The 25,684-nt window shown below is 38.2% G+C and overlaps 1 protein-coding gene across 1 annotated transcript in view; it reads left to right on the forward strand.

Annotated features, from left to right (window-relative positions):
* The window catches only part of LOC137912782 (catenin alpha-2), a 148,108-nt gene that overhangs the window by 115,271 nt on the left and 7,153 nt on the right, over positions 1–25,684 (forward strand). The window contains exons 9-13 of the mRNA XM_068756919.1: positions 11,657–11,749; positions 12,570–12,726; positions 12,905–13,105; positions 18,131–18,282; positions 19,790–19,903. Coding sequence (XP_068613020.1) covers positions 11,657–11,749; positions 12,570–12,726; positions 12,905–13,105; positions 18,131–18,282; positions 19,790–19,903 — 717 coding nt within the window. The remainder of the gene's footprint in view (positions 1–11,656; positions 11,750–12,569; positions 12,727–12,904; positions 13,106–18,130; positions 18,283–19,789; positions 19,904–25,684) is intronic.

Consider the following 25,684-nt stretch of genomic DNA (forward strand, 5'->3'; position numbering starts at 1 on the left):
CTGTGGAGTGTTTTTTTCTTCTAATCAGTCAAAATCATTAACATAAGAGACAAGTGATAATTGTATTTTCTAAGGTTGTCAGCTTTAGAAAACATTAAATTTATCATCTTAAATTTACATATAGTCCAGCCATCATGAAACAAAAGAATCCCTTCTTTTCAGCTTCCCAACCAAATCGTCTTCATTGATTTTCTTGGCTGACTCAAGGGATTAGAGTGGTAGATCCCTGTAATGGCATGACCACTCTGCTGGTATTGCATCAGCAGCATCACCCTTTGCATCACAATAAGCATCAACAGTTTCAGTTTCTTTAGAGCTGGACGTCTCTTTAATGTTTCTTGTTTTTCCCTGTCTGTTGGAGGTTGTTGACCTAATTCTTTTCCACGGGTTCAAATTGCTTGACAAATCTCTCAGGATCTGCCTAAATAAACTGCAAGATTGCCCATGTCTACTTGTCGACACACACTAGGATTTTCAGGGCACAACAAACTGACACTGTGGGCATTTGGGGTCCTTCGTGATGACTGCTTGGACACCTTCCAGGGATATATATACCCGTGCTCTGTGTCAACGCAACAATATTTTACTTGTCGATCTGTCAAGATGATGTCATGGACCTTATCAGTGGTCTCCAGTGTGGTGACAGTTACTTGATGTCCAGGACAGCAGAGAGCTTCTATGCTCATTGTCATGTTTGAATTCATCAAAACACATTCACCATGTTGGATATAGCTGTTGGTACCATGTTTTCATGAAGCTCATTGAGTGAAAAGCCTTCCAGAAAGCTGATGGAAATATTTTTCTCAGAACGCACTGACTTTGTTTTTTAATAGCTTTTATTTCAGTTTCAGGCCATTAGCATTATTCATCATGTCGCTCAGAATAATACAGCACCATTGACAATTTCTAGGTGTTTCTCAATGACAAAATGCATGTATTCTGCAAATGCATCATTTGTTATAACTGCTAACATCGACAGCTCCCAACATGGATTATGGAAACAAGAAAACTCACCAATGAAAAAGGAAAATATTTTTCTACTTGCAGAAACATGTAATTATGAGGAAGATTTTTTTTTATCATTTCATGCTTGTCTTTCAGAATAGCAAATTGTCTTTCTTTTCACTATTTTTTCAGTCATGAAATTATTTTCAAGTTACTGCTTCTTTCACCATGGCAATAAAGATTATGTAATGAAGCTGAACACTTGAAAAAAAAAGATAACGACCGTTTCTAAGGGTGTTTCAGACAGCTGACTTTATTTGACAAATTGTGGGGAATAAAAGTACATTTATCCAAATTGAACTTTTGTTAAAATATCACTGAGGAGATTTGAGAAGCATAATAGTGTTGAATGTGGACATCACAGCATTACGTCCTTCTTTGTTCATAACATTTTTCTGTAATTCATATTTCCATCACATTTTACATTGTTAACTTCTTGCATGCTCCAATTTTGTTAATTTTTATCTAACAAAGTTTTATTTTGTATATTTTATACAATAAAATGTACAGTACAATATTGTATATAATATCGCTTTGAAATTTGAAAGCGTTATTTTAATCGCATGGTCCAAATTATATAATGCTTTTGCCAGAACACATTAGTGTAATCCATAAATAGCTGCTTTAGCTTTAGGGAGTGACACAAATGCTTCTCATCATCGATAACTTCAATCTTTGGCTTTTTACACATATCAGAAGGCCGGTCTGTGCTTGTTAAATGGGAGGCCTATTTTTCCACAATAAACCGATGCTATTGTAGGCGTAGCCATTTTCCCGGCAATTTGACTAAATCAGACATCTCTTCTGTGAGACTCTGGTCAAATACACACACAGCCCTTGGGATACGACACATACACAATTACATTCACCATACAAATAGGAATCGAACCAAGTACCTTCTTGCTGTGAGGCGAGAATGCCACCCTAACATGAATATGTTTATTTGTAAATGTTAATGTTGCAAAAAAAGAAAAAATATCTGAGAACAATTATCTAATTGCAGTTCATCAAACTCTGCATCAATACATTGTTCATTGTTCAGTAACCATGGACACCATTGCAATCGGCTTTTGTTTTCAATATTTCCGTTCATCTTAATTTTGGCATTTGGCATGCTAAGTGAAAGGGGAGCCAATGGGGATGAGCAATGCCTGCTAAGCTGGTGTTAGTCATGGGGCATTGTCAATAGATTAATGGAGCGGAAGGAGCCATCCGTTCTCTCTCCAGAGGGGAGCTTTACTTTTGCTAGTGTTGAGAGTGAGGGGGGGGGGGGGGGGAGGGGGGGATGGATGTGACTCTGAGAAGTAAGTGCAGCCACATACAGACAGTTATTAAATACAAACATCTGTATATCAATGTTTCTACATATATTATGTTAAAATCATAGTACATTTTGTAAGAATACATGGTAATTATTTTATTGTTTAAATGTCAGTATTCCTTGTTGCAAATGGAATGCTTTGTTGGTTAATGCATTGTGATAACTTTTCATTCGGTATATCCATTTGTATTAATACAACATAATTATGTACTTGAGACAACCATTACCGTAGATTATTTGCTACGGTCTCTGTGCCCCAGGTTAGTCTGCTGGATGATGAAAGTGTGAACTGTGTTCAAAATGTGATTTCTATGGGCTGTGACAATTTAACCTTTAAACATATGCATCATATTTGTCACCTCGTTTTAGGGTGTCGGTTTATTTCATGACCAATATTGTTTAGAAAATTGAAGCGTGTCTGAATGGATCATCTGGGTATGGCCTATACAAAGTGAGAGAAAGATGCATTTGATCTTATTTCACCATAGAGGCAAGAAGTCAGCGTATCTCTAAACAGCTGTTTTGAAAATAGCGTTCTAAAAAAACTAGTAAGTTTATCCTTCACATGAGTGTTTTTTATTGGTGAATAATAGGCCATTGTAGAGTATTTAAGAGACTATAAGTGTGATCAGGATTGGTACATAAAAATTTAACATGGTGTCGGTCTAGGTTATTCTGTGCCATCTAGACAGGCAGCCTGATTTTAAGACAGATACCACATTACACGGCATAGTAAAAACACTCTTGGGATTGCAGCTGTGACTATGGCCAGATACTGACTTCTACAATCTGCCGTCTGTTATTCTGTTGAAATCACCTTAAATGCTACATAAAGGACCCCAAGTGGCCATAAAGTAATATTAAAACATCTATTTCCTATCAGTTGTTAATGACGGGCTTTGTTTTGTGTGTATGTGTGTGTGAGAAAGAGTAACTGTTATTTACAGTGGACCTGTCAATAAATTCAGTACACCAATCCTAAATTAGATTTATAGTTTATTGCTGCTACTTAATAAAAGCACCTCCGACACATCTGGCTCCAGTAATTAGCAATCTAGGGCAAAAGTTAAGACTGCTCCATAATGAAGTAATTAGGTACATCTGCAGCATCAAAGGCTTTGCGATTGTAAATTTGATTTGTATGGTCACCGGGTCCTTATTTTTGCCGTGATTATTATTATTATTATTACTATTATTTTTAATTTCAGAAAAATGTAAACCAAGACATTTATGTTATGATTTGAAGAGCCTTTTCTACAACTGACATCAGTCCATTCCATTAACAGTCTGATGTCATAAATGCAAGAGGAAAATGAAATGTTTACTGTGATTTTTCAACCCATTCCAATATGAACAGAATTATGCAGTGACAGGGCAGGAAATTACATAAGGGAGCAGACTGCTTCCCATCTCATCAGCACAGATTTTTCACCTCACATCTTTGAAATTGTGCAAAACAACCAGTTGCATACGCTATACAGTGTCCTGTTGTATATTCAAAGTTATCAATGACATTATAGTTTTTCAGATTTAGCTGAAATATTTGCAAATATTCAAGGGAAGAGTGTGTTTTATTGCTGATGTTATTTACTAATTACCAGAAAAAAAGTGTTCTTAGATGAAGGCAGACTAATGGCCACCAAGAGGGAGACTATTTCATTTGCTGTTAATTCTGTTCACATGTGGTCTTTCAAGCCTTCGCAAGGTTCTCATCTGAAAGAAAATTGCACAAGCATTAATAAAAAAGCACAGGAGTCAACATGACATTTCCAAAATACACATTTAAAGACTGATCAGACCTTGTATTAGCATTCAACTGGATAATCCAATCACAAGCGGAGGGCTCTCATTCTGTCATTTCACACCTGACATTATAATGCTTCTTCACATGAGTCTCGAGGGACACTTTATGATTGGCTCTCACTTTTCCACTCAAAATGCAAATAAACATGTGAAACACTTGGAAAACAGACAATGTTTTTGGAAAAGAGAAAGAAAAAGGGAATAAATGTATATAATTTTCCAAATTTACAAGAAGTATGAGTTGTCAGAAACACTGTTTCACAAGGTTTACAACATTGTTTCTCACTCAGCAGCTTACGAAAGTAAGTGATGGTTAAGGGTGTCTAGGAAAATTGTATAATCGATTGAAACACAGGGTGTGCTTCCTTGGTAGGTACAAGAGCACCAAAACAAAATTTGCATTACAGCAATCCAAAGTGAAATTAGTGTGCAAGCCATTATGCCTTTCTTTTGTGGCCTTTTCATTTTTGTTTTGCAGAGATGTTTGCTTCAGGAGGTGTTCCTTCATTAGAGCCACACATTTGTGGACCCTCTCCTAAAATAAAACAAAAAGTTGCACATTGGCCAGACCACCAAGTCTGAGTAATTGGATGTGTCCCCAATGACTTTGAAGTGCATTCGGATCTTTATTTAAAGCTGTCCAATTGTGATCGGATTACTCAGGACAGACACTAATATGAGGTCTTATGATGTCATTCGGTGCAAATATGGCAGATAGATCAGATCAAGAAAAATGATTTTCACTGCAATTTATTTTATTTATTTATTTTTAAAATTCAAAGGAGTGCTTTCAGCATTCAAAGAGTTACCCAACATTTCGCCCTGTCCTTTGAAAGTAGATGTAAAACACTATTTATCTTGTCTTCTAGCTGTGATGTTTACATTTCTTCCCCATTCTTTGCATGTGTGTGACAGAGAAATATAAATTATTGATTGTTATGAGACATCCCCTTATTGCTTTGTTTTAATATGATCTCTTCTCCCATCCTCCACATTAAAGGTTGAAGCATTAATGGGTGACAGCCGCCGACCTTTCCCTCAGCGTGCATCTATTATCCAACGGGACTAATCATGCTTTTCTTGTGCCTTAAACAGATGTGAGGAGGCAGAGGGGTGTGATGTTGAGAAATGTCAAGGTCTCGCCTTGTTCACATTTTGTCTGAGATTAGACTATGGTGTTAAAGATCCTGTGGACCAACTGAGATTCCAGTCTTGTATGAAATAGGGTGCGGTATTCCAATCCATGTAAGGCCAAATGTGTCTATATTAATACAGATTGCATGCAAACCTATTACCTATGCTTAACTATGACTTTTTTGTGTCGAAGCATCCCACCCTGCATGACCTGCATGGGTGTTTTACAGCAGTTATTGTATTTAATGGCCTATTATGTCTTAAAATAGGCCTATAATAATAGGCCTATAATGTCATTTGGTTTTGCTGCCATTTCAACTATAAGCGGAGGAGGCAGCAGGTATTGCTGTCTGGCTTGAGACATTTTGTCATGTTAAATGATTGAGTGCAAAATGTTGCCAGCATTTGATAGAAACTAAAGATCAGATCTGACTTTTTTTTGGTTCGTAGATGTTTTGGGTCCGCTTAGCATGCAACAAAAGTCCAGATTGTGTTGCCATTTCCTGATAAGTTTGGTCAAAAGTAGTGAAAGCTTTGTTACACACCTGATTTCGACAGTCAAGTACCATTCTTTACACTACAGTTGATTTAACATTTCAATTCCCCTGAAACAGTTTTAAATAGCTTCTGTTGCAGAGGGGCTGTGGAATGTACGGATAGATTAAAAGAAACAACCCAGAGGTCCATTTTCATAATTACGTTTTGCTGCCAAGCCCGACTGCTTGGCTAGCACTCTTAGAAAAGCAGCAAAGGAATGAGAGAGATAGATAGCAAGGGGAAATCAATACTTCCGTTGAATCAGCCATAGCTTTTGTTTTTATACATTTATTTTGTTTTTATTTTCGGGAACACCAAAATGGATAGGATATGGAAGCGACGCGGTCTGCCCCCCCCCCCCCCCCCCCCGGGGCTACAGTACCGGATTGCGTAAGACTAAAGAAGCTCCACCATAAATAAACTACTGTCCTACATGGGTGACACAACAGTTTGAGTCCATCAGTGTACCAACTCCTCCTGTGCCACTGAGTGTTGGTAGCAGATTGAAAAGAAATCAGTCAGCCAACTTTTGCTCCTTGATATTGGCACACAGCAGAGACGCAAGAGCAACAGGCATTATAACTCCCACGCCTCAGGGAACTTGTTGCCCTCTGCCCAAGGTAACGTGAGTTAGGCATCTCTTCTTTCTGTAAAGCCCCAGTCCTGTCACAGCAATGTGAAAAGATCAGTCATTTTTCAGGACTCTGAGATCCTCAGGTATAGCTTTTTTTGTACATAAACACATACGCAGACCATGTACCCTTGTTCCAAGTCAGTTCTGTCCTGCAAATTTTATGATTTGTTTATATTGCTTTTATTTACGTCCCCCTGTCCCTTGTTGAGCTCAGTAAAATTTTATATTGTAGATATTATTCTCCAGATGCCCGTCCTATCTTCCTATGGGCTTTTTTATTAAGGCATTCAAATTTCAGAGTAAATAAATCACCTTGGAGCTTCTGTGAAAAAAACCACTGGTCCTTGACATTTAGTAATTTAATGGGGTGAACAAGAATATATAGTATACGTATAGGCCATTTATACTGTATATATGTACATACTCACTCACAACTCCGCATCTAGTGCATTCTGACACCTCTTGTCGCTAAAAGCACACATTCAATTTCTTAGAGCCCATCGTAACTCTGAGTCGTCATTAAAAAAACAGATTCATACCTGCTGTGCAAAAACTAAATAATGGTTGGGAAGCAACAAAAAAAAAGAACAAAACATGAAAATTATTGATGCATGCTGTCTCCATGTTTCCTTGACGTTCACAGAAGAAGTTGCAGAAATTGGAGAAAAAAATCACATTAAGGCTGAATAAATCCAAATATTTTCTATGAAGGTTTTTGATTCGTTTCTGACTTTTAATTTTTCGGGTTTATCTGTTTAATGTGAAGTAATGTCACATTGAGCTACTTGCTTCCAGCTTGACAGTAAAATTCAGGAATTCATTTTGTATTCAGTTCCAGTCTTAACTTTGGTTTGTTTTCTTGCATTAAATGTTTCTTTCCCCTTGTTTTTGGATTCCTCTCATTTTACAAATTGTACAATGACATTTCAAGTTTAGAGTGGAGGGTTAGTCATGAGCTGTGGATTGAATGTGATGCCACGTTGGGCCAACCTAATGTAATGTTCCTCAAATATTGTGTATGCTTTTTTTATGGTGGGGAAACTGGAGTGATGGAGTCTTCAATTTAAATTATTGCTTCATAAGGAGTGTCAAAACCATGCTATAATATTAATACAGATTTCTGTTTGTCTTATTTTTATTATTATTTTATTATTTGTGCTGCATGCTTCAGATAATGCACTATTGACCATGCAATGAAAAAGACTGCAATGGAAAAAAGGTTTTACATTAAGTCCACATTCATGTCTATGGGGGGTGGGCAGAACCTGAACACAGCAGCAGCACTCCATTAAAAGGAGTACTGTCAAAAAGCAAGCATGAAATGCATTACAGGGTAATTAATGTTTAAGGTGTCTTTTTGTCAAAGAAATCACATAACTATGATGAATGTATTTTAAGGATTTTTATCATTTCATTTACCTGTCATCTTCCAGCTAACCACCTGTCAATGTCTCAAATATAAAAACCAGTTAATATTCCATTAGTTAAAGTTTGATCGAGATGTACTGTGTTGAATCTAAATGTTATATTCCATCTTTGGTGGCAGACTGATTTAAGGCACGTGCGTGTGCCTGCATGTTTGTGTGTGTGTGTGTGTGTGTGCACTGTGAATGCTGTAAGATGAGGAGCAGTAACCACGTTTGATGTTTCTTGTTTTCTGTTTGCGTTTGAAAGAGCTATTGCAAATCACATCCACATCAATAAACCCAGACAGAACAAAATACAACCGGATTATATTGCGTGCATTTTACCTCACAAACATTTTTCTTTTCAAATCCACCTTCTACAAGTTTCTGTTCCCAGCACCTTTACTGATGACACTCTTCTTAGTCATTGAGATTTAGTAAGTGGAAAGGAGATTTGTGTGATGTCACTTTGATAAATGGTTGTGGAAGAGGAATGATTCAGTGGTTCCCTGAATGTTAGAAGTGAAGAGAGAAATGCTTTCTTTAATTCAGTTTTCCTACTCTTTGGAACAGCTACTAAAAGGTTCACTTCATCAAAGTTTAAATGAAAAGAATATCAGCTTGAAAAGGATTTGCATTAAACTGTGTCTTTCAATTTACATTGTGCAATGAATAATGTCAATAAAGGTGAGATCGATGAGATGATATGGAGATAAAATATTGTTTTATTGTATAGAGATAGTGCCAAATAGCATTAAAGAGAGGCTGATAGTAACAGTTGGTTGTTTAATTATTTATTATTATTCTCACTAGTGATATATTTTAAGTTTTGACTAACCCGTGCATGACATATATATATATATATATATATTAAATGCAAAAAAAATGATACAACTGTATTTTTTTCAGTTTTGTAGCGCTCTAGTTTGTTTATATAATTTAGACAGCATACTGGAGAATGCTCATCTTCCATCTGCAGTGGAAGCCATCATCAAATTAGAATTGAAGTGATTATCCATGGCAGAGCAATAGGGAGAAAATCGATAGTTCTTTGTTTGAGGCTAAAATGAAGAATGTGCATTCAGCAGGGTTCTCTCTCTTTATTGTTCCTTCTTTCTCACACAGACAGACACGTATCCTTGACCATAATAGCATTAGGCTAACATGGTGTAGTCTTTAATTTTTTTCTCCTCTTTGGAAAGAATAAATGAAACCTTACAAGAGAGGTACTTCCTTAGATAATTAGTCTTCATAGCTTTGGCTGGATGTTGCAGCACTGGCCGTGGACCAGCTCGCTGTGTTGGTAAGCGGGATTTGCCCTGATGGGCATGTTTCCAGCTTCAAAAAAGCTATCTGCCCAGTTGCCTGCCATGGAGACACAGAAGCAGAGGGCCATGGGGCCGTCGGCAAAACAGCAAAAGAGAATGCACTCCCTTTGATAAGCTATTATGATTGTACAATAATGGGGGGGGGGGAGTGAAAAGATTCCACCAACTTTGTTTCCGATGAAACCCTGCTACTTCATGGAGTCATAATAAATATATACAGATGTGTTATTCCAGGGAAAATTCAGAATTACCTTTTTTTTAGTTTAAATTTGTTTAAATATGTAAGAGAACAAAAGTAATTTGTAAACATTTTCAAAGTAGGCGCTTTCATTTTGTAATACTAATGTGTGCATTTAGGAGCAATTACAAAAAGTCCTGTTCAGTTATTTAAGAGCAAAAACTCATACATGTTTCCAAGTTATAAATCATGAGAGTTGATGGATAAAAACATGACATATTGTGTCAGTTCTAAAATAAATATAGTGCCTTTCACTCTTACAAACAATGTCATTTCCCACATTTTTACACTTACTTAATGGTTATGGAGCATTTGGATCCCTTCTTTTGGACCTTTCGAAAATGGTCTATAGTAGTGGCGTCATTATCAGTATCAAAATAACAGCTACTAGCTCTTCATCTTTGGGGGGTCAGATTGCCAAGTCAGACAAAGATCTGACCAATATCCTTTCTCTGTCAGAGTACACGCTGTGGTAGCCATAGAATATGGCTGCTTTGCTTTGATTACTTTTTTCCCACCACTGGTTGAAAGCGATAGTCACTATTGTTATGAATTGCTGAAGATTGTCCCTTGACATGTGCCACATCCCCTTATCAGAGCAAAAGTTTTTGAGACCGAGAAAGCTCTTAGTCATTTGGTGTTTGTAGTGGATGACTGCATGGGCACACATTACTGGGAGATACCTAACTCTGTGAAAATACAACATTTTGTTATTTGTCAATCTGTCCAAGATGGTGTCTTAGATTTTGAGAGTGATCCCCTATTTAATGACAGTCACTGACCTTCTGGTAGCTGTTTTTCTTCTCTGCTACTTCTGCCACATTTTAACTTGGCAGCCTACCTCTTCACCAAAGTGTAGATGGGGGGCTGCCTTTCCATATCGTGCCACCATATCACCATGTCCAAAGGGAGTTTCTGGTGTGATAAGCCTTTAAGACCTTGGTAGAGGATGACTGCACAAAGGCCAATGCTGTTCATTTTCTCCGAAAGTGCTGACTTGCAGTTACCCGAACAGAAATACCACGGAGGTTATTAACTTCAGCATTTCTGCATAATCGCTCAAAGAGTACTGCACATATCCTTAGGCCATGAACTTCTCAATCAGCAACAATGGACACCATTTCCTTTACTGTTTGCACTTTGAAGAAAATGTATGCATTAATTTGAAGTTTCTTTGCGAAGTCAATGAGAAAACTGCACCCACGCCGCAAATCAGCAAAGGTTCCGGGGAATTTTCCGTCTGAATTAATGTTGGAAAAGTTATTTAAAGATCACATATTATACAATTTTTTCCACAAGTTAACGCAGTTCCCAGACACTTATATGAAATATCTGTGATAGTCATTGGTCAAAATAGCAAACAGATGATGCAGGACAGAATCCCTTTGTTGGTCTCAAACAGCGACGTCAGAAAAGCCTCTGAAAACGAAGACACACCTAAGTTCATTGTAATGATTGTGCATGCATGTGCACACACACCTTGTGCACGTTCCAACAATGTGATGTAACATTAACGAGGATTTCTGACAGATGCTTTTCGGTAGGTGATTACAGAACTACGCAAACTACGCAGGATTGACTGGATGGTTTATTTTGTTGTTTTTTGGTTGATAATAACCCAAAACCGCCATAATAGTAGTGTAAAAACATGGGAAAAGTGAGTTTGTCACAATATGGGACCTTTAATTTCTGATTTGTGTGTATTGCAACAAAACTCGCATTGAAATGAAACACAGACCTGCATCACACATTTCTCTGTCTCACACAGCTTTTCATAAAGGACTGCAATCCATCAGTGATCACATTGCTGTCACGAGTAAAGAGACAGAGCTCCAAGGAAGAATCCTATAACACAAATTTAATTTACCTCACTTTCACTCGAACAGTGACATGTAAGCGCTAGAAGTGCTAATACAGACTGGCACCTTTCACTGCCAACAGGCTTGTGCCTGTTTAGCTCAGTTTGAAAAGCACAACTCGTGTTTAAATCTAATTTACAGTACCTAGGGATGTTATTGAATTATATGAAGTTTGAAGTTAGGAAAATTAACAAAGAAGTACATTGATTCTGTTAAGGATTACTATTTGATATGGGAGTACAACTGTGTGTGTTTCTATCAAGAAGAAATCACACGATTGTAGCAATTTCAAATATTTAACATCATTTTTAAAGTGATTGAATCGCTGTCCTGCAATTACAAAGCATTCGGCTCATTGTGTCCCTTTGCTGCTTGCTTTTTTTTTTTTCAGGTGGCAAATCTGGCTTGCTCAATCTCCAACAATGAAGAGGGTGTGAAGTTGGTTCGAATGGCTGCCACCCAGATTGACAGCCTATGTCCACAGGTGAGGATTGTATAAAAAGAAAATCCCTTTCACTCCATGTTAAATATGATTTAGGTAATGGCCATTTACACAAGTGCTAGCGAAACTGTTTTGGCAGTTGCAATCTCTAAACTTGCTTCATGTGTAGACTATCTTCACAGAGATTTTAAGGATTAGAAGACCAAGTGTGTAGGTGTGCCTTGTAGTGCTATTTCTCAGGATGCACAGAAAGGGAGAGTTTCGAAACTGATCTATCCTTTCAAAGGTTAATGGTAGACCCTTTTCACATGGGAACCAGCACAGTATGTGAGGAAATGGAGAAAAGCAGCTTAATTTAAGATTCAGGATCTAATCTGAGAGTACACACCACGCACACCTGCTGAGACCCGTTTACTCAGAAACCTTAGGGAGAGAACTCTGATACCTCTGGGCAATGCTCAACTCAAAGAGGTTAAAACTATATTGGAGACAGATTTTATGACTGAGAAGAAGGGGGGGGGGGGGGGGGGGGAGCGGGTGGAATTATAAAGATAAATATTTCCAAGTGTTTTAGATAGACTTAACCGTGGTCCCTTATCTTCACACGGAAACACAGAAGCAAACAAAAATACTCAGCTTCATTTAATTAAAACTGCATCTACTAATACATAGTTCATGTTCATTCATCAGATTTTGGGAAACCTGTAACCTGTTTTTTCGTTGTTGTTTATTGCCTTATCATGAGATTTGTTGTCAATAACAACAATCTACAATAATTTCAATCCCACCCTGTCACATAAAACTTTCATGAGTTATTCTTTACATACCTTTGCTCACAAAGTTGACCCTTCTTCCACGTCAGGTTATCAACGCTGCGCTCACTCTGGCTGCCCGCCCCCAAAGCAAGGTAGCCCAGGACAACATGGACGTATTCAAGGATCAGTGGGAGAAGCAGGTGCGAATCCTGACCGAGGCTGTGGATGACATCACCTCTGTTGATGACTTCTTGTCCGTGTCAGGTGCGAGGAAGATGGAAAATAAAGCATTTGAACTAAACAGAAAATATTTGTCTTGTGACTTGCAGTTTGAAAACAACGGGTTTCACTAATTAATTTTAAAAGGCGCATTTGAATTAGAGCGAGGCTTAGGTTCCTTCGCATTCCATTCCCTGTCGTTGTTTTTATTCCATCTCTAAAGAGAACCACATCCTCGAAGATGTCAACAAATGTGTGATTGCGCTGCAAGAAGGCGATGTGGACACCCTCGACCGTACTGCTGGGGCTATCCGCGGCCGAGCTGCTCGTGTGGTCCACATCATTAATGCTGAGATGGAAAACTACGAGCCTGGCGTCTACACTGAGCGTGTGCTGGAATCCATCAAGCTCCTGTCTGAGACCGGTAAGTGCACCGATCGGTCATAAGTGCCTACAGTTGAATACATTACTGCGTTTTCATTTTTCTTCAACCACACAGTCTTGTACTATGCTTGCATCAAAATAACACTTTGCAACAAGCCCCTTGGTGAGTTAAGCTACTGTTAGGAGGAGATTTGGATGTGTATAACTGATATTCTTGATGTTTTTGGGAGCTTATGACAATAACAGAAAAAAACTATCTTCCAAATGTGTCTTTAAAATTATTATTTTGATTATGTTCACTCTTGTTAATGGTATATTAAGTATTGCTTACAAATGATATCAATGAAAACATGTTTAAAGAAAATTATTTATGTGCTTGTTATAAAATCATTCAAGTTAGAGAGCTGGTTATTTACGTTAGGAACATTTTCATACAGAAGCATAGTGTGCATTGCATTTAAAAGTCTTTCTTTTCCAGATACCTTTTTACTCTACAAAATAGCTCCTCAGATCTCTTAAAAGCAGGCGCCGATGTGCCTTTAAAAATTGCACCATTATGACAGCTGGCCAAAGAAAAACACAGGATGAAAAGAAGTCAATAATTTTAGCAATTACTTGCTCACAAGAAATGAGACCACAATCCCTCTATTACAACAGCAACCCCCTCCCATTTTTCGACATTCTCGACTAGCCATCCCTCCCCTATTAGAGGCCATTTAGTGGGGCGTCATATGCATTGTTTTTTTGCATTCATCTGCCAGGATAATTGAGAGACACAATCAGTTCCCCTTCCTGCTAGTTGATAAGCCACAAACAGCATTAGCAGAGACACGTGGGCTCACTCAACAATCTATCTGAGGCCCTTTTGTGGTGCTCATCTCCATGACAATGTGCTACCTACATCATGAGTTACATGATACATCAAGTGCATTCTGTTCCATAATTGCATGATTTAATTAAGTTGACTGTGGAAATTATATGTGTTTGCAATATCTGGTGAACATTTGTAGACCATTTTATATGAGCATTAACTTTGTCACACATAAACACTGTATAGCTTTTATTTTATCCTCCATGGACTAAGCTATAGCAAATACCAAACTCATGCAACCTGCATGGTGTTCAGGAGGACTCCTCTCTATGAATTAAGGCTCCTTGATTCGAGACATTCATTGAGATGTTAAGGCTGTGAACCAGCAACTGTGTTCAACCAGCCTTTCCCAGGGTCTGTCTTTTTCTTTGATGAAGAGCTGTTATGTTTCCCCTTCCTGTTTTCCTCTTTGTGGTGTTAGTTGGGTGTTTAGGGGCTGCCATGCACATCTGATCTAGACGATAAATCACTTATTGATCCTTACAGGCCTGATATCTATGGATCTTAACACAGTCAAGGATAATCTCTAGCTGGTGGAAAGATGATTACATGGAGGTTAATAAAATAAAAGGATGTAAGACCACACACATTTTAGGATGTACTGAGTCCAATTAACTAGACCCTACCAAAAAAATCAATAGCTGTCATGATATTGAGTAGGGATTTTAGTGGAATTCATTGATGTGATATCCTTTTCCTTTTCTCAGCAGTCGGCATGAGTGGAACATGCATCCAGTCTGTGTGTACATGTATGAGTTGCTTCTTTATGATTTTATTTAATTGCCCCAGTGTTGATGCCCGGGGGGCATATCCAGCATTCCAGTGTCAATGACTTGTCCGTCTTTCTGACACCTGCCACATCAACCCACACTTATCACAACTAAATGCCCTTTGACCTTGCCTCAATTTGCCCATCTCTATTCCACATATTGCGTGAAGTCAGATTTATGTGCAGGCCGAACACAGTCAGCCAAGGAGCACAATTCCTCCGTGTAAAGCTGAGCCATAGATTCCTGACGTAGTCCCCCACATGGACCCCGGATTGAAGCGTGTCCTTGAGAGGAGGAAAAAATCAATAGCCTAATGGGAAGGTGGTTATGGCTTCCCTCTCTCTTTTCCCCTTCTCCCTGTTTCTTCCCTGAGGCTCTTTTCTGCCCACTACCTCCTTGTGTTTGAACTAATCTTCACAAAAAAAAAGGACAAATTTTAAAGTTGATCATTAATGTGGTGCCTGGAGAGGGTAGATTAAAAAACTGATATATGGCCTAAGTCAGTGTGCCATTTAGAGAAGCAGGGTGGCGTTGCTCCTTGTTATTACATCGGGGCACAGTAAATGGGATTTAGTCTGGGTTCTTCAGTGAGTAATAACACACATTCTCTCACTGATCGCACTGCCTCCCACATGTCATGCCTGTAAATCCGTAGATCAAGTGCACTTAAAAGAAGTTCAAAATACAAGGAGCAATAGAAATAAAGGCTGTGTAGTTGTAAAATAATAGATCAGAGGACCAGACTTCGTGGGTTGCCAAAGTTAAAGTAACTTGCTATAAATCTTGAACATCTATTGAGAAAAAACTTTTAATCAGAATTCCTTATCAGTGATGTCAGTGGCCACTTGTATAGAACAGGAAGAAAGCCATTTGTCGTGAAAGGGGGGGGGGGGATTAGACAGTGAATCAGTGCTACTTCAGTACCCAGAATAATGAAGAACATACCTGCAGTTGCTCAACCAAATGACTCACTCTTTCAATTTGTATGCATTGTTATGATGATGGAAAGGAGGTTTCAGCAAGCGTGGGAAGCAGATGTCAATCTCACAGCTTGCAAGAAGAGGAGGTAAGTCTTAATCAGAGTGTAAATACAGGTGGGAGTTTGACTAAGGAAGAGTTCTGATGAGGAAATTGCTTTGAGAGTAACTGTTCAATACGGAGTAGGAGGAAGGTGAACCATTTTTAAGCAAGGTTATAGACAAGGAGAGCGGAACAGTAAAAAGACTAAAAGCAGCAGCATTGAAGTTTTAATTAGAACCTTCAACGTTATCATCCTTAAGTAGCTTGAAAATATGGTACTCATTCGTTTGGTGTAGTGTAATATTTGAATCTGCTTTGCTTCAGAATAGACACTGACTGTTTGTCTGACCAGTCCAGTACACATCTGGGCATTAATCATGTTGTTAAATTGGTTTTGGAATATGTCAATCTGGCAAAGGTTCAGGCGTCAATGCTATTCATTTCTGCCCTTTGTCGCTGGTTAAACATGCACAGCTGAATGGTTTCATAGCACTCATTGTAGTTCCAAAACTTCTCACTTAAATTATACTTAAGCCAGCATGGTTAAAGAAAATGGTCACATTTAATTCCCTTCATCATTGTTCAATGGGAATGAGTGAAATTGATCCTTAACATCAGCAACTTTGCTCATTAAGAGCTTGGAGACAATTTAAATATTTCTATTTAAAAATACCTTCCCAGAAATTCCCAAAAGCCTATTTTACGCTTCTGCAGTAAGTGGATTAAACAGAATTTAAAAAGAAAAAGGGAGACAGTTTTTTTGGGGTGCCTTTTATGTTTGGTGAAATATAGTTCATGTTTTAAATAAGGAAATAGTTTTATTGCCGAGACACCTTTAGTGCAAGCCAGCTAATTGATTTACTTCACTCTAGATGTAAGAGAGAAGGAAAGTGTGGAGATTAATAATAAAATTATCTGGTGGAGGCACAGCGGCTAAACTGCCGCACTCAATTATTATTTTCCTCTATTTCTCTTTTTCTATCTGTCTGTCCTTATTAAACCCATTTTCTATTTTCAAAAATGTGGCACGTTAATTCAGTCCAAGCATCTAATCTCCCAAAATCTACCCTTTATGCATTAGGGATCAGTATTAGTTCTTGATACTTGATAGATAGTACTGTATTTGGACATTAGTATTCATCAGTATAATCATATTATATATGTGATATAAATAAAAGTGTTTTGTTTTCTTTTTCGGGATGAGTGCTTCTCAGTTGAAGCTGCTGAAAAGATAGCTATTAGGCTACCAGTTGTTTTAATGCATCCACACCCCTAATATGTGTCAGACTTCTGCATTGCCCATTGTTTCTTTTTGACCCTGTACTTATATTACTTCATTATTGCTTCAAGTACAGAGAAGTTCAAAATTGTGATTAAATATGGAAATTATTCAAATGCCTTACAAATTAGTTGCTGGCTACTTCAAAAGCAGATGATATATATTAACTAATCAGTAAGTTACGTGTCTTTTTTATATAAAAAAATCAGTACTGTATGTTTAAAGTAATATGACTCACAGAAAATATTGTACAATATGTATATAGCTAGACAAACACACACACATCTGGTTGGCAGGTTTCTGGTAAGCTATTTTCTTATGATAATTTGCCCGAGTGCAGAGTCCATATGAAAAACCACACATGATTAAACCCTGCATTCAATTATTTTTGCTCAACAGGAGATTGCCTAGAAAGGTGGCCTGCTAAATATTCAACATTGTGTCTGTATCCTTGAATATTGAATAATGTATATTCAAATTCAGAATTTTTGAACACACAAAGAGCACAAAGCTCTTCTATCAGACCTGGCAAACTGACAACAAAACCTGGCATTTGTATCGTCAATAGAGAGGTTTTTTTGTTGATTGGCTTTTATTCGGCTCGAAAGACTTTGATGAATCTGTTTCCCTTCATCCACAATGTCATTTGACAGGCTAAGTTTACAGATTAGCATCTGTTTATCTTAAAACTGAAATGCACAGAAGCCATTTGCTCACACATGAGCACATTTCTACATACCATCATCATAGACACAAAAACATCTATGACAGACGGGCAATCTTCCTTTTGGATAAGCCATGGCGAACCGGCTAATTGATGTGCAATGTGCAAACGGCTTAATGTTGCTCACTCAGAAACCTCGGGTGTCAGCTTGTCTTTTTTCGGAAGTGTAAATGTGTTCTGATAATGACAAAGAAAGACACCCCACTGCTATAAAGATTGAAATTAAAAGGTTTTTGGCACGTTTTCAACTCGACAAAATTCACAATAATAACTGCTGTCAACATGCCATTTGTCTTTTTGTAGCTGATAACTGACCTGAAAATTAACTCACAAATGTGATGTGCCTGAGTTTCATATCCTTTTGTTTCTCTTCTTGTACCCTCCTGTATTCCCCCTTGCAGTCATGCCTCGTTTTGCTGAACAAGTGGAGGTAGCTATCGAAGCATTGAGTACAAACCCCCCACAGGCCTTTGAGGAGAATGAGTTCATTGATGCATCCCGCTTGGTCTATGATGGCGTCCGTGACATCAGGAAAGCTGTCCTCATGATAAGGGTATGTCCATTACTACTTGTGCAATGGTAAAAGGATAAAATGAAATAAGTATATGCTCAGTAAGATTTGAAATGTTAAAGTCTTAATAGATATTTCGATAATTTATTTCCTGCTGTGGCTGGAAAAATCAGTCAGCGAGTCTGTACCAAGCCAATAAATATGTAACCTGCCAATTCACATGATCTTTCAGCCTCAAAATAATTACAAACTATTTATTTGACACAGTAGGAAACAATCCCGTTTGAAAAACAATCTGAACTTTCACCAGTTTCATCCTATTTTCAGCACTCCCCTCCTGATTTTACCTATTCATTTGAAGGCAACTTTGTTAGAGATGATGCTGGATTCAAAAATAGACTTTTCGAATGTTAGAAAAGCCAAACTAAAATGTAGAATTAAAATGAAATCCCATTTGAGAGACGACATCTGTCACATGATGCATCTTGCAATGCATCATGCTTGCATAACATGATATTAGAAGGTCTGGTGTATTGCCTGCCCACTCGCCACGATGCTATCAATCGTCAAGCTACCTCTACACTCGTGCAACTCATATATTCAACTTTCTGCCGGCTAGAAGATTTTCTAGTGTAGCACTGAAAAAAAATATCATTATATATAATAATTTGATCTTGGTAAATAATGTAAAACAGGCAGCTTTGAACTGCCCGGTACCAGCTGGCTTTATAATCCAATCCAAGATTAACTATATTTTCTGAGGAAATAACTTTCTCTGTTGTTTATCTCCATTGTATAAATTCCAAATGCTGGTGCCACATGTAATAGCTTTTCGTGTGTATGTGTTATGGATGCTATGTTTAAACTTTTTTAATGGCTCCTTTAGAATTTTTACAGCACAGATCTCATGAGCTGTAGATAGATTAAGGAGCCAATTTTCTATGGAGTTTAAACATTGAGAAAAGTGCAAAGTTTTAATGGAAGTTCTCCAAAGCCGTGTCCAAGCCTGTATGTACCTCCATACACGCAAACATACACACATACAGAGCACAGTACTTCAGCGTTGCACGAACCGGATAGAATAGCAGTGGATGGAAACCAGCAAGTATAATATAAGCAGTGTTTGCACTCTAGCTTTGTCAATGAACTTCCTTCTGAACAAAAACGTTTGTTTTGACTCAAATTATTATATTATTATATAATTTCCTCCCTTCATGAGAATAAACTGAAATTGTTACTGGTATTTCTGTTCATGTTTAATCTAACAATTGGGTCATTACATTCATACTGTTGAGTCAATATAGTTGATTTAATGAAAAAATAAAATTTGAAAAGCATTAATAAAGTTCAACTACTTTAAATTATGTCCATTTAAGCCATGTGTGGAGAATATGTTTGAGAGCTTTTACTCTTTTGGTGTGATGTCTGATGTGCTAAATTTGGTTTAAGATGAAACACCAGAGGAGGCACTGAACAAAAAGAGAGCATGAAGTCAAAGAAAATGGCCTTTTCAGCTGTCAACCGAGGATTTTTTATTTTATTCTTACAGACACCAGAGGAGCTGGAAGACGACTCTGACTTTGAACAGGAGGACTACGACACTCGCAGCAGGACTAGTGTTCAGACTGAAGATGACCAGCTAATTGCTGGACAGAGTGCCCGGGTGAGTAAAGGACCATTTATGCTGACATGTATCAAATGTAGCTCAGTTATAGAACCTGACATAGAAAACAAAAGAAAATAAAACAACTATTTTGTTTCTGTAAATGCTGTCCAACAAGCTTAAATGAATCATAAAGTATTAATTGTTTTAATGTTAGTCTGAAGTGCAGGTGGGATTGCATTCCAACCCAACACCCCACCCCCTATTCCCTGACCATATGTGAATCAATTCACCCAGTTCCACTTACATGGCATGAAAGTCCATTAAAATAATCTTAACATGTGGGATTATTTTAAACAAACATCATTCAGGGATGCCAGGTGTACAATTACAATCACAAACAAAGATGTAATTACCAAATTCCCTTCTGATGCCTGACAAAAACACAAAATGCAAAACGGTGCTGTGCCAAGGCTTCAGTCACGATCACCAGGGTTTGGGCTTTGTTGCACATTAGCAATTGTTCACTTGAGACCAGCTTAAACAACAATAAGAGGGTATAAGTACTTGCTCCCCTCCAGCAACACAGTGGCTCGAGCAGTGTGTTGCATGTTGAATGGATTGTGTACGGTTGTGGTTTGAGTTGGCCCAGTGCCTTCTCCTGTGGCATAGGATCGAATTACATTACATACACAAAGTAAGGGCAATTAAATAAATAAACAGCAGTTATTATTGTTAATTGTATGCACAAAACAGCTCGAGGTCTGATTGTGATGCTTTGATGTTTAAAAACAACAAAAACACAAAACAGTTAGTTTACAAATAGTGATGCTGTGATAATTATTCATGCTAGATTTTACCAGCCAAGTAGAACAAAGTCACAAATTCAAAGAATGATTGAGTAAAATCCATTCATTACACTATTTATCATCCGCGATCTACTGGTCAAAACACGCCAACTGCAAATGAAAGAGCTTTATTAAACTGGGCATGTATGTGTATTATTTTCTAAACTGTATTTATTATTTCAGAAGCTGCATGGTTTTGTTTTACATCTATTTTCACTGACGTTAATAGATTCCAAGTATTTTTAAAAACTGGCACACAACCTGGTGTTCTCAATGATGCCGAAAGTATTTTCAAATGTTGCATCAGTTTTTAATACCACGGAGTGTGAGTGCAGCCATTTAGTCCTTCAGACTAAATGATTAAATAGGTTTGGTGTCACTGGCTGCCAAAGCAAAATTTTCAGGTCCTTCCATAAATTATTACGTCTGACTGACACAAAAAATCTTCATATGATTTTTGTCTATTCCACAGTTTGCATTGTCAAGTTTTTTTAAGGTGCATAAATAATTTTTTAATGTCAGGGAAAGCTGTTTGTGGGGCTTTATGGTGGATTGTGGTTGAAGAGATCCGCAATCCACCACAAGATTGTACCTGGAAACATGAAAACACGATGTCAGTACACTCATTTAATACTACCTCACTACACACAATTAATATACATGTATTAAATTTTAAAACGTGAAAAACACATTTCTGTGTGAAACAAAATGTATTTGAAAGTTGATGTATAACATTAAAGAATATCCTCATTGCTTTATTGAAATGACAATAAGTAGAAAGCAGCGTAATTGACGAAGAGATATCTGGAAAAAAGTTTAACACTGATCTGAATATCTGATATCCAACCGTGAACAAAAAAAGAGCAGACGCCAGCCTGGGTGTGAAGTGCTTTTAGTTTGCTGTATGTATACTCCCACAAATTTCCAGCAGAACATAGTAGGGCCATCTGAGCATGGAAGGCACCAGTGCTACCAAACCTTTCACTACTTTTTCTGGCAGTCAACTGTCCTTTGAGTAGGCAGCTTTGAACAGTTTGGAGTAGCAGCGTGTCTTTTTGTCACAACTTGCCGATGTAATAAAGGCATATAAGGAGGATGAAAGGGCGACATGACAGAATTCCATTCTTGTTCCTGCATTCTTGATTCGCAAGTTATGCATAGCATGCCTCAAATAATAGTGCAAACATGTGTCAGTGTTTTAGAAATTGTGCAACATGCTCACATACATACTGACAATCCTCTCACACACAGCTATTGACATTGTCTGTTTCCCCACTCATAGAGGCTGTTAGGCCCTCACAGTCTAAACATTTGCACACGCAGAAAACAAGCATATCTGTAAAAGATGTGTTTGCTGTGAATCACTGGTGATCTGCCCATTCTGTCACAGTTGTTTGTGTCAGGATAAAGCTCGCCATCCTCTCACAGTCATGCTAAGTGCACCCTGGTGCACCGTGTTTCTAGTCAGCCAGAACATTAGATGTGTAGTCCTTTTTCTCTATAGGAGGTGACATGAGTACACTGAGGTTTACGTGCATGATCCCTACAAGTCCTCCGGAATGTGCAGCCATCACCCACAACATATGCATAATATCTCCCCCTCACTGTCTCTTACTGGTTCAGTGCAGAAGGGAGTAAAAATCAAGTCTACGGCAGTCCCAGAGGCCTTTTGTTCCCAGTTTCCTTTTGCATTGTGCTCCACTAGTCAATTTGATTATTTCATTTCATTTCATTTCATTTTCTAACCGCTTAATCCGTTATCGGGTCGCGGGCCAAGCTGGAGCCAATCCCAGCAGTCAATGGGCGAGAGGCGGGGGACACCCTGGACAAGCCGCCAGTCCATCGCAGGGCCAATTTGATTATACTTATACGCATGTTTGCTCTAATAACATATCTTTAATGACAGGGAAGAAAAATCCACAGGCAAAGGAGGCCTTAGATTAGAAGATGCAAAAGCAATCTCTCCTTCTAACGCACCTTAGAGCACAGAGAGCCAAACATAAACCACCACCCCCCAATACAAGCGCACACTTCCAACATTTCTTAACAAAGTGATTGGCTAACACTGTTGATAGTTCATCCATAAAATTGAACTCTGAATGTCTGGGCAGTTTATTTCAAATGAAACAAATTAAAGTCATTTCAATACGCCTCGCTCGGTGAAGAAACCCTGAAAGCACTCTAATCCCTGAAGACGTAGCCAAGTCGCAGAGTATATTGGCACAGGAGTTCCTTGGCTGGATTTTACACTATGTTAATCTCCCAAGGCCCGCTCCTTGTTGTTATCAGTAAAGTAGGGGAAGGGATTTGGGGATAAGTGAATTCTTGAGAACAGGGAGAAAGAAGAGAGGGTCTTCACAAAATTCTTTCCTGCTCCCCGATGCCCCAATTTGATCATGTTTTTACCCCTTTGCTGCGGCTTTCTTTTGTGGTTGGAACCAGTCCTCCCTCTCTTTCTGTCTCCCGATGCTCTCTCTGAGTTTTCATCCAATTTTCATAGTGAATTTGAATACCAACCAAATCCCCTCACTCCTTCTCCCCAACCTTCTTGATCCCTAATTTTACAAAAAGGAATTTTCAATCTAAATTGCTGAGTTTCAAGAGACCTTTTGGCCCCTTCAGTGTGAAAAAAGAATGATCTACCATAGACTCTCAATATACATCATTGCATTGTGTTTAGCAATATCATAAATGTAGTTCTTCTCACCCTTTTACCCTCCACTGACACCAGCAGCATACTGTTTTGGGTGTATTACAGAAATAAGCAAGTATTTTATGCCTCAACAGTTAGGTGCAGCGAGGATGTGAGCAGGAAATATATGCTAATGACATCCTTCCAATCTGGGCATCACAGAAATCTGCCCCCCTCGCACATGCATTTAGCTGCTTTGCTTTTAATCAGGCAGAAATTACTGTACAGCTTTGCCTAATTAATGTTTTTTGGCTACATTTAACATGAACATGTAACAAGAAAACAATAAACCAAGGAGCCAGAATCATAAGCTGAGACCCTTAGCATGCTTTAAATGCCTTTTCTCAAGTTCTCAAGTTTATAATTGTAAATATTTGTTCCATTAATCTAATAGATTTTGATATAAAAACAAACAATCACAGTTTAGAGAAAAAATAACTTGGCTTAAATAAATATTTCTAAAAAAAGACATGGCAAAGCCAGTGTTGCATAAAGTAAAACAAGCAGAAATAATGAATTCACTTGGCAAACTTTGTGAAGAGGATTATTATTTGAACGTACAATATGGTTAGCATTAACATCGTGACCTTGTCACACCCTGGCCTACAAGCATAAACAGCACAGCAGCGAATGGGACGTGACGTACTTACATCTCACCTCGACTTCAGGATGATGATGAGGCGGAAGTGTACCTTTTTTCTTATTGTATTTAATGCAGATGCAGTAGCAGCAATGCTGTCAAGTGTGGCTGTAGGCTTGGCAGAAAAAGAATGAGCACAGCATTGGCAGCATTTCTACTGTCAAAATAGTGCATGAGATACGTGCCGCAGCGATGACAGTAAACTTCACTTCATCTGTTTAAAGGAGGTTGAGTTCATGGAACTGTCTGGGTAGGACATGTACTTATACGGATGTATGTTTCTCTTGTGGTTGGACTGAGAGTATAGCTGTGTTTACTTTTGTCTTTAATTAAATTAAATGTTAATCTTGGGGTGTTACATTCTCCACCTGCTGTTTGTGACAGAAATAATTGCCAGCATACCTGAAGACATATTTGACATGTCATAGTCTGTCACTGTATCTTGAATAGATTAGTCATCATCCTACACTGGACTTTTTTTTAGTATTTATTTATATAATTGTGAGTAGTATTTTTTGCTCCATATGATATTAAATGGGATTTGTGCTGCAGGGGTGTTGGTGTCTTGGCACCAGCACCAGGGGAAATCTACATTGGGCTTGACATGCTTGGATCTGCTTGTGTGTTTAGGGCATTTTTTTCCCAACCAAACCACCATCACAGATATTTTCACTCGGTGATCAGTGACTCCGCAGCGTAATGGAGACATCTGTTATGCCTTCACGCATATTTGTTCTCTCTGTTTTCAATGTTCTCTCAGTCATTTAAACCGCCCTCCTGTACCTGCTTGTTTTCTGTCAAAGAATTTCAGTAGAACAGGTCATCAGTATTTTCTGTTTTTGTTTTTCTCCTGACACATCTACCAGGGGACATGTGCAAAGTGATGCGCTTTCTCACTCGCCCACCCCAAAGCCCCCACACACCAGCTTTGCTGTGAGAGCGGAAATAGGGAAGAGGGTAAACGAGGAGAGTGGGTATTATTTAATTTGGCGAATAGCAATTCTTGAAGGACAGTCAATAATAGATGAGGTTAAAAAACAATGGCGACTTTTACTGTACTCCTTTTCTCTCACTGTTTCTGGAGTCAATCAAATCGACCAGGTTACGCTTCCTTCCATCTCACCTCCCTGACATAGTGTTGAACAAATGCATTATTCATTTTCTAGTCGAAGAAGAGAGGCAATTATGCATTTATCTCCCAAATAATACTCGGATCTTACTTCGCCTGTGACCTTGCCACAAGATTTATACCATTTTGGATCTGCCACTAAAAAAGGCCACTGAGGGGAAAAGAAAAAAAAAAAAGGATTTGCGCTTTATGGGTTTAAGATGTCAGGGGGTTTGAGATGGTCCGGTCATGAAATGTAAAATTTAGAACTTAATTTTGAAGCATTTCAAAAGGGTAGCGATACTCAGACTCTGAACTTAGTCTTCAAGTTTTGTAGAGGGGATTAAAAAGTAGACTGCACTGGGAAAAAAATAGAACAAATGATGTTACATACACCCTTTCATATCCCTTTTTTTATTCTCTTACTCTAAAACTAATCCTTGTTCTTATTCACTTCTTTCTTCATTTCCCTATCGTATTTTACTCCCCAACTTTATCTCCTTCCTTTTCCTAAATTCCTCTCCTCTGGCATTTCCTTCATTTTGAGCCCTCA

The sequence above is a fragment of the Brachionichthys hirsutus genome, unplaced genomic scaffold (genome assembly GCF_040956055.1).
Source record: "Brachionichthys hirsutus isolate HB-005 unplaced genomic scaffold, CSIRO-AGI_Bhir_v1 contig_247, whole genome shotgun sequence".
Lineage (NCBI taxonomy): Eukaryota > Metazoa > Chordata > Actinopteri > Lophiiformes > Brachionichthyidae > Brachionichthys > Brachionichthys hirsutus.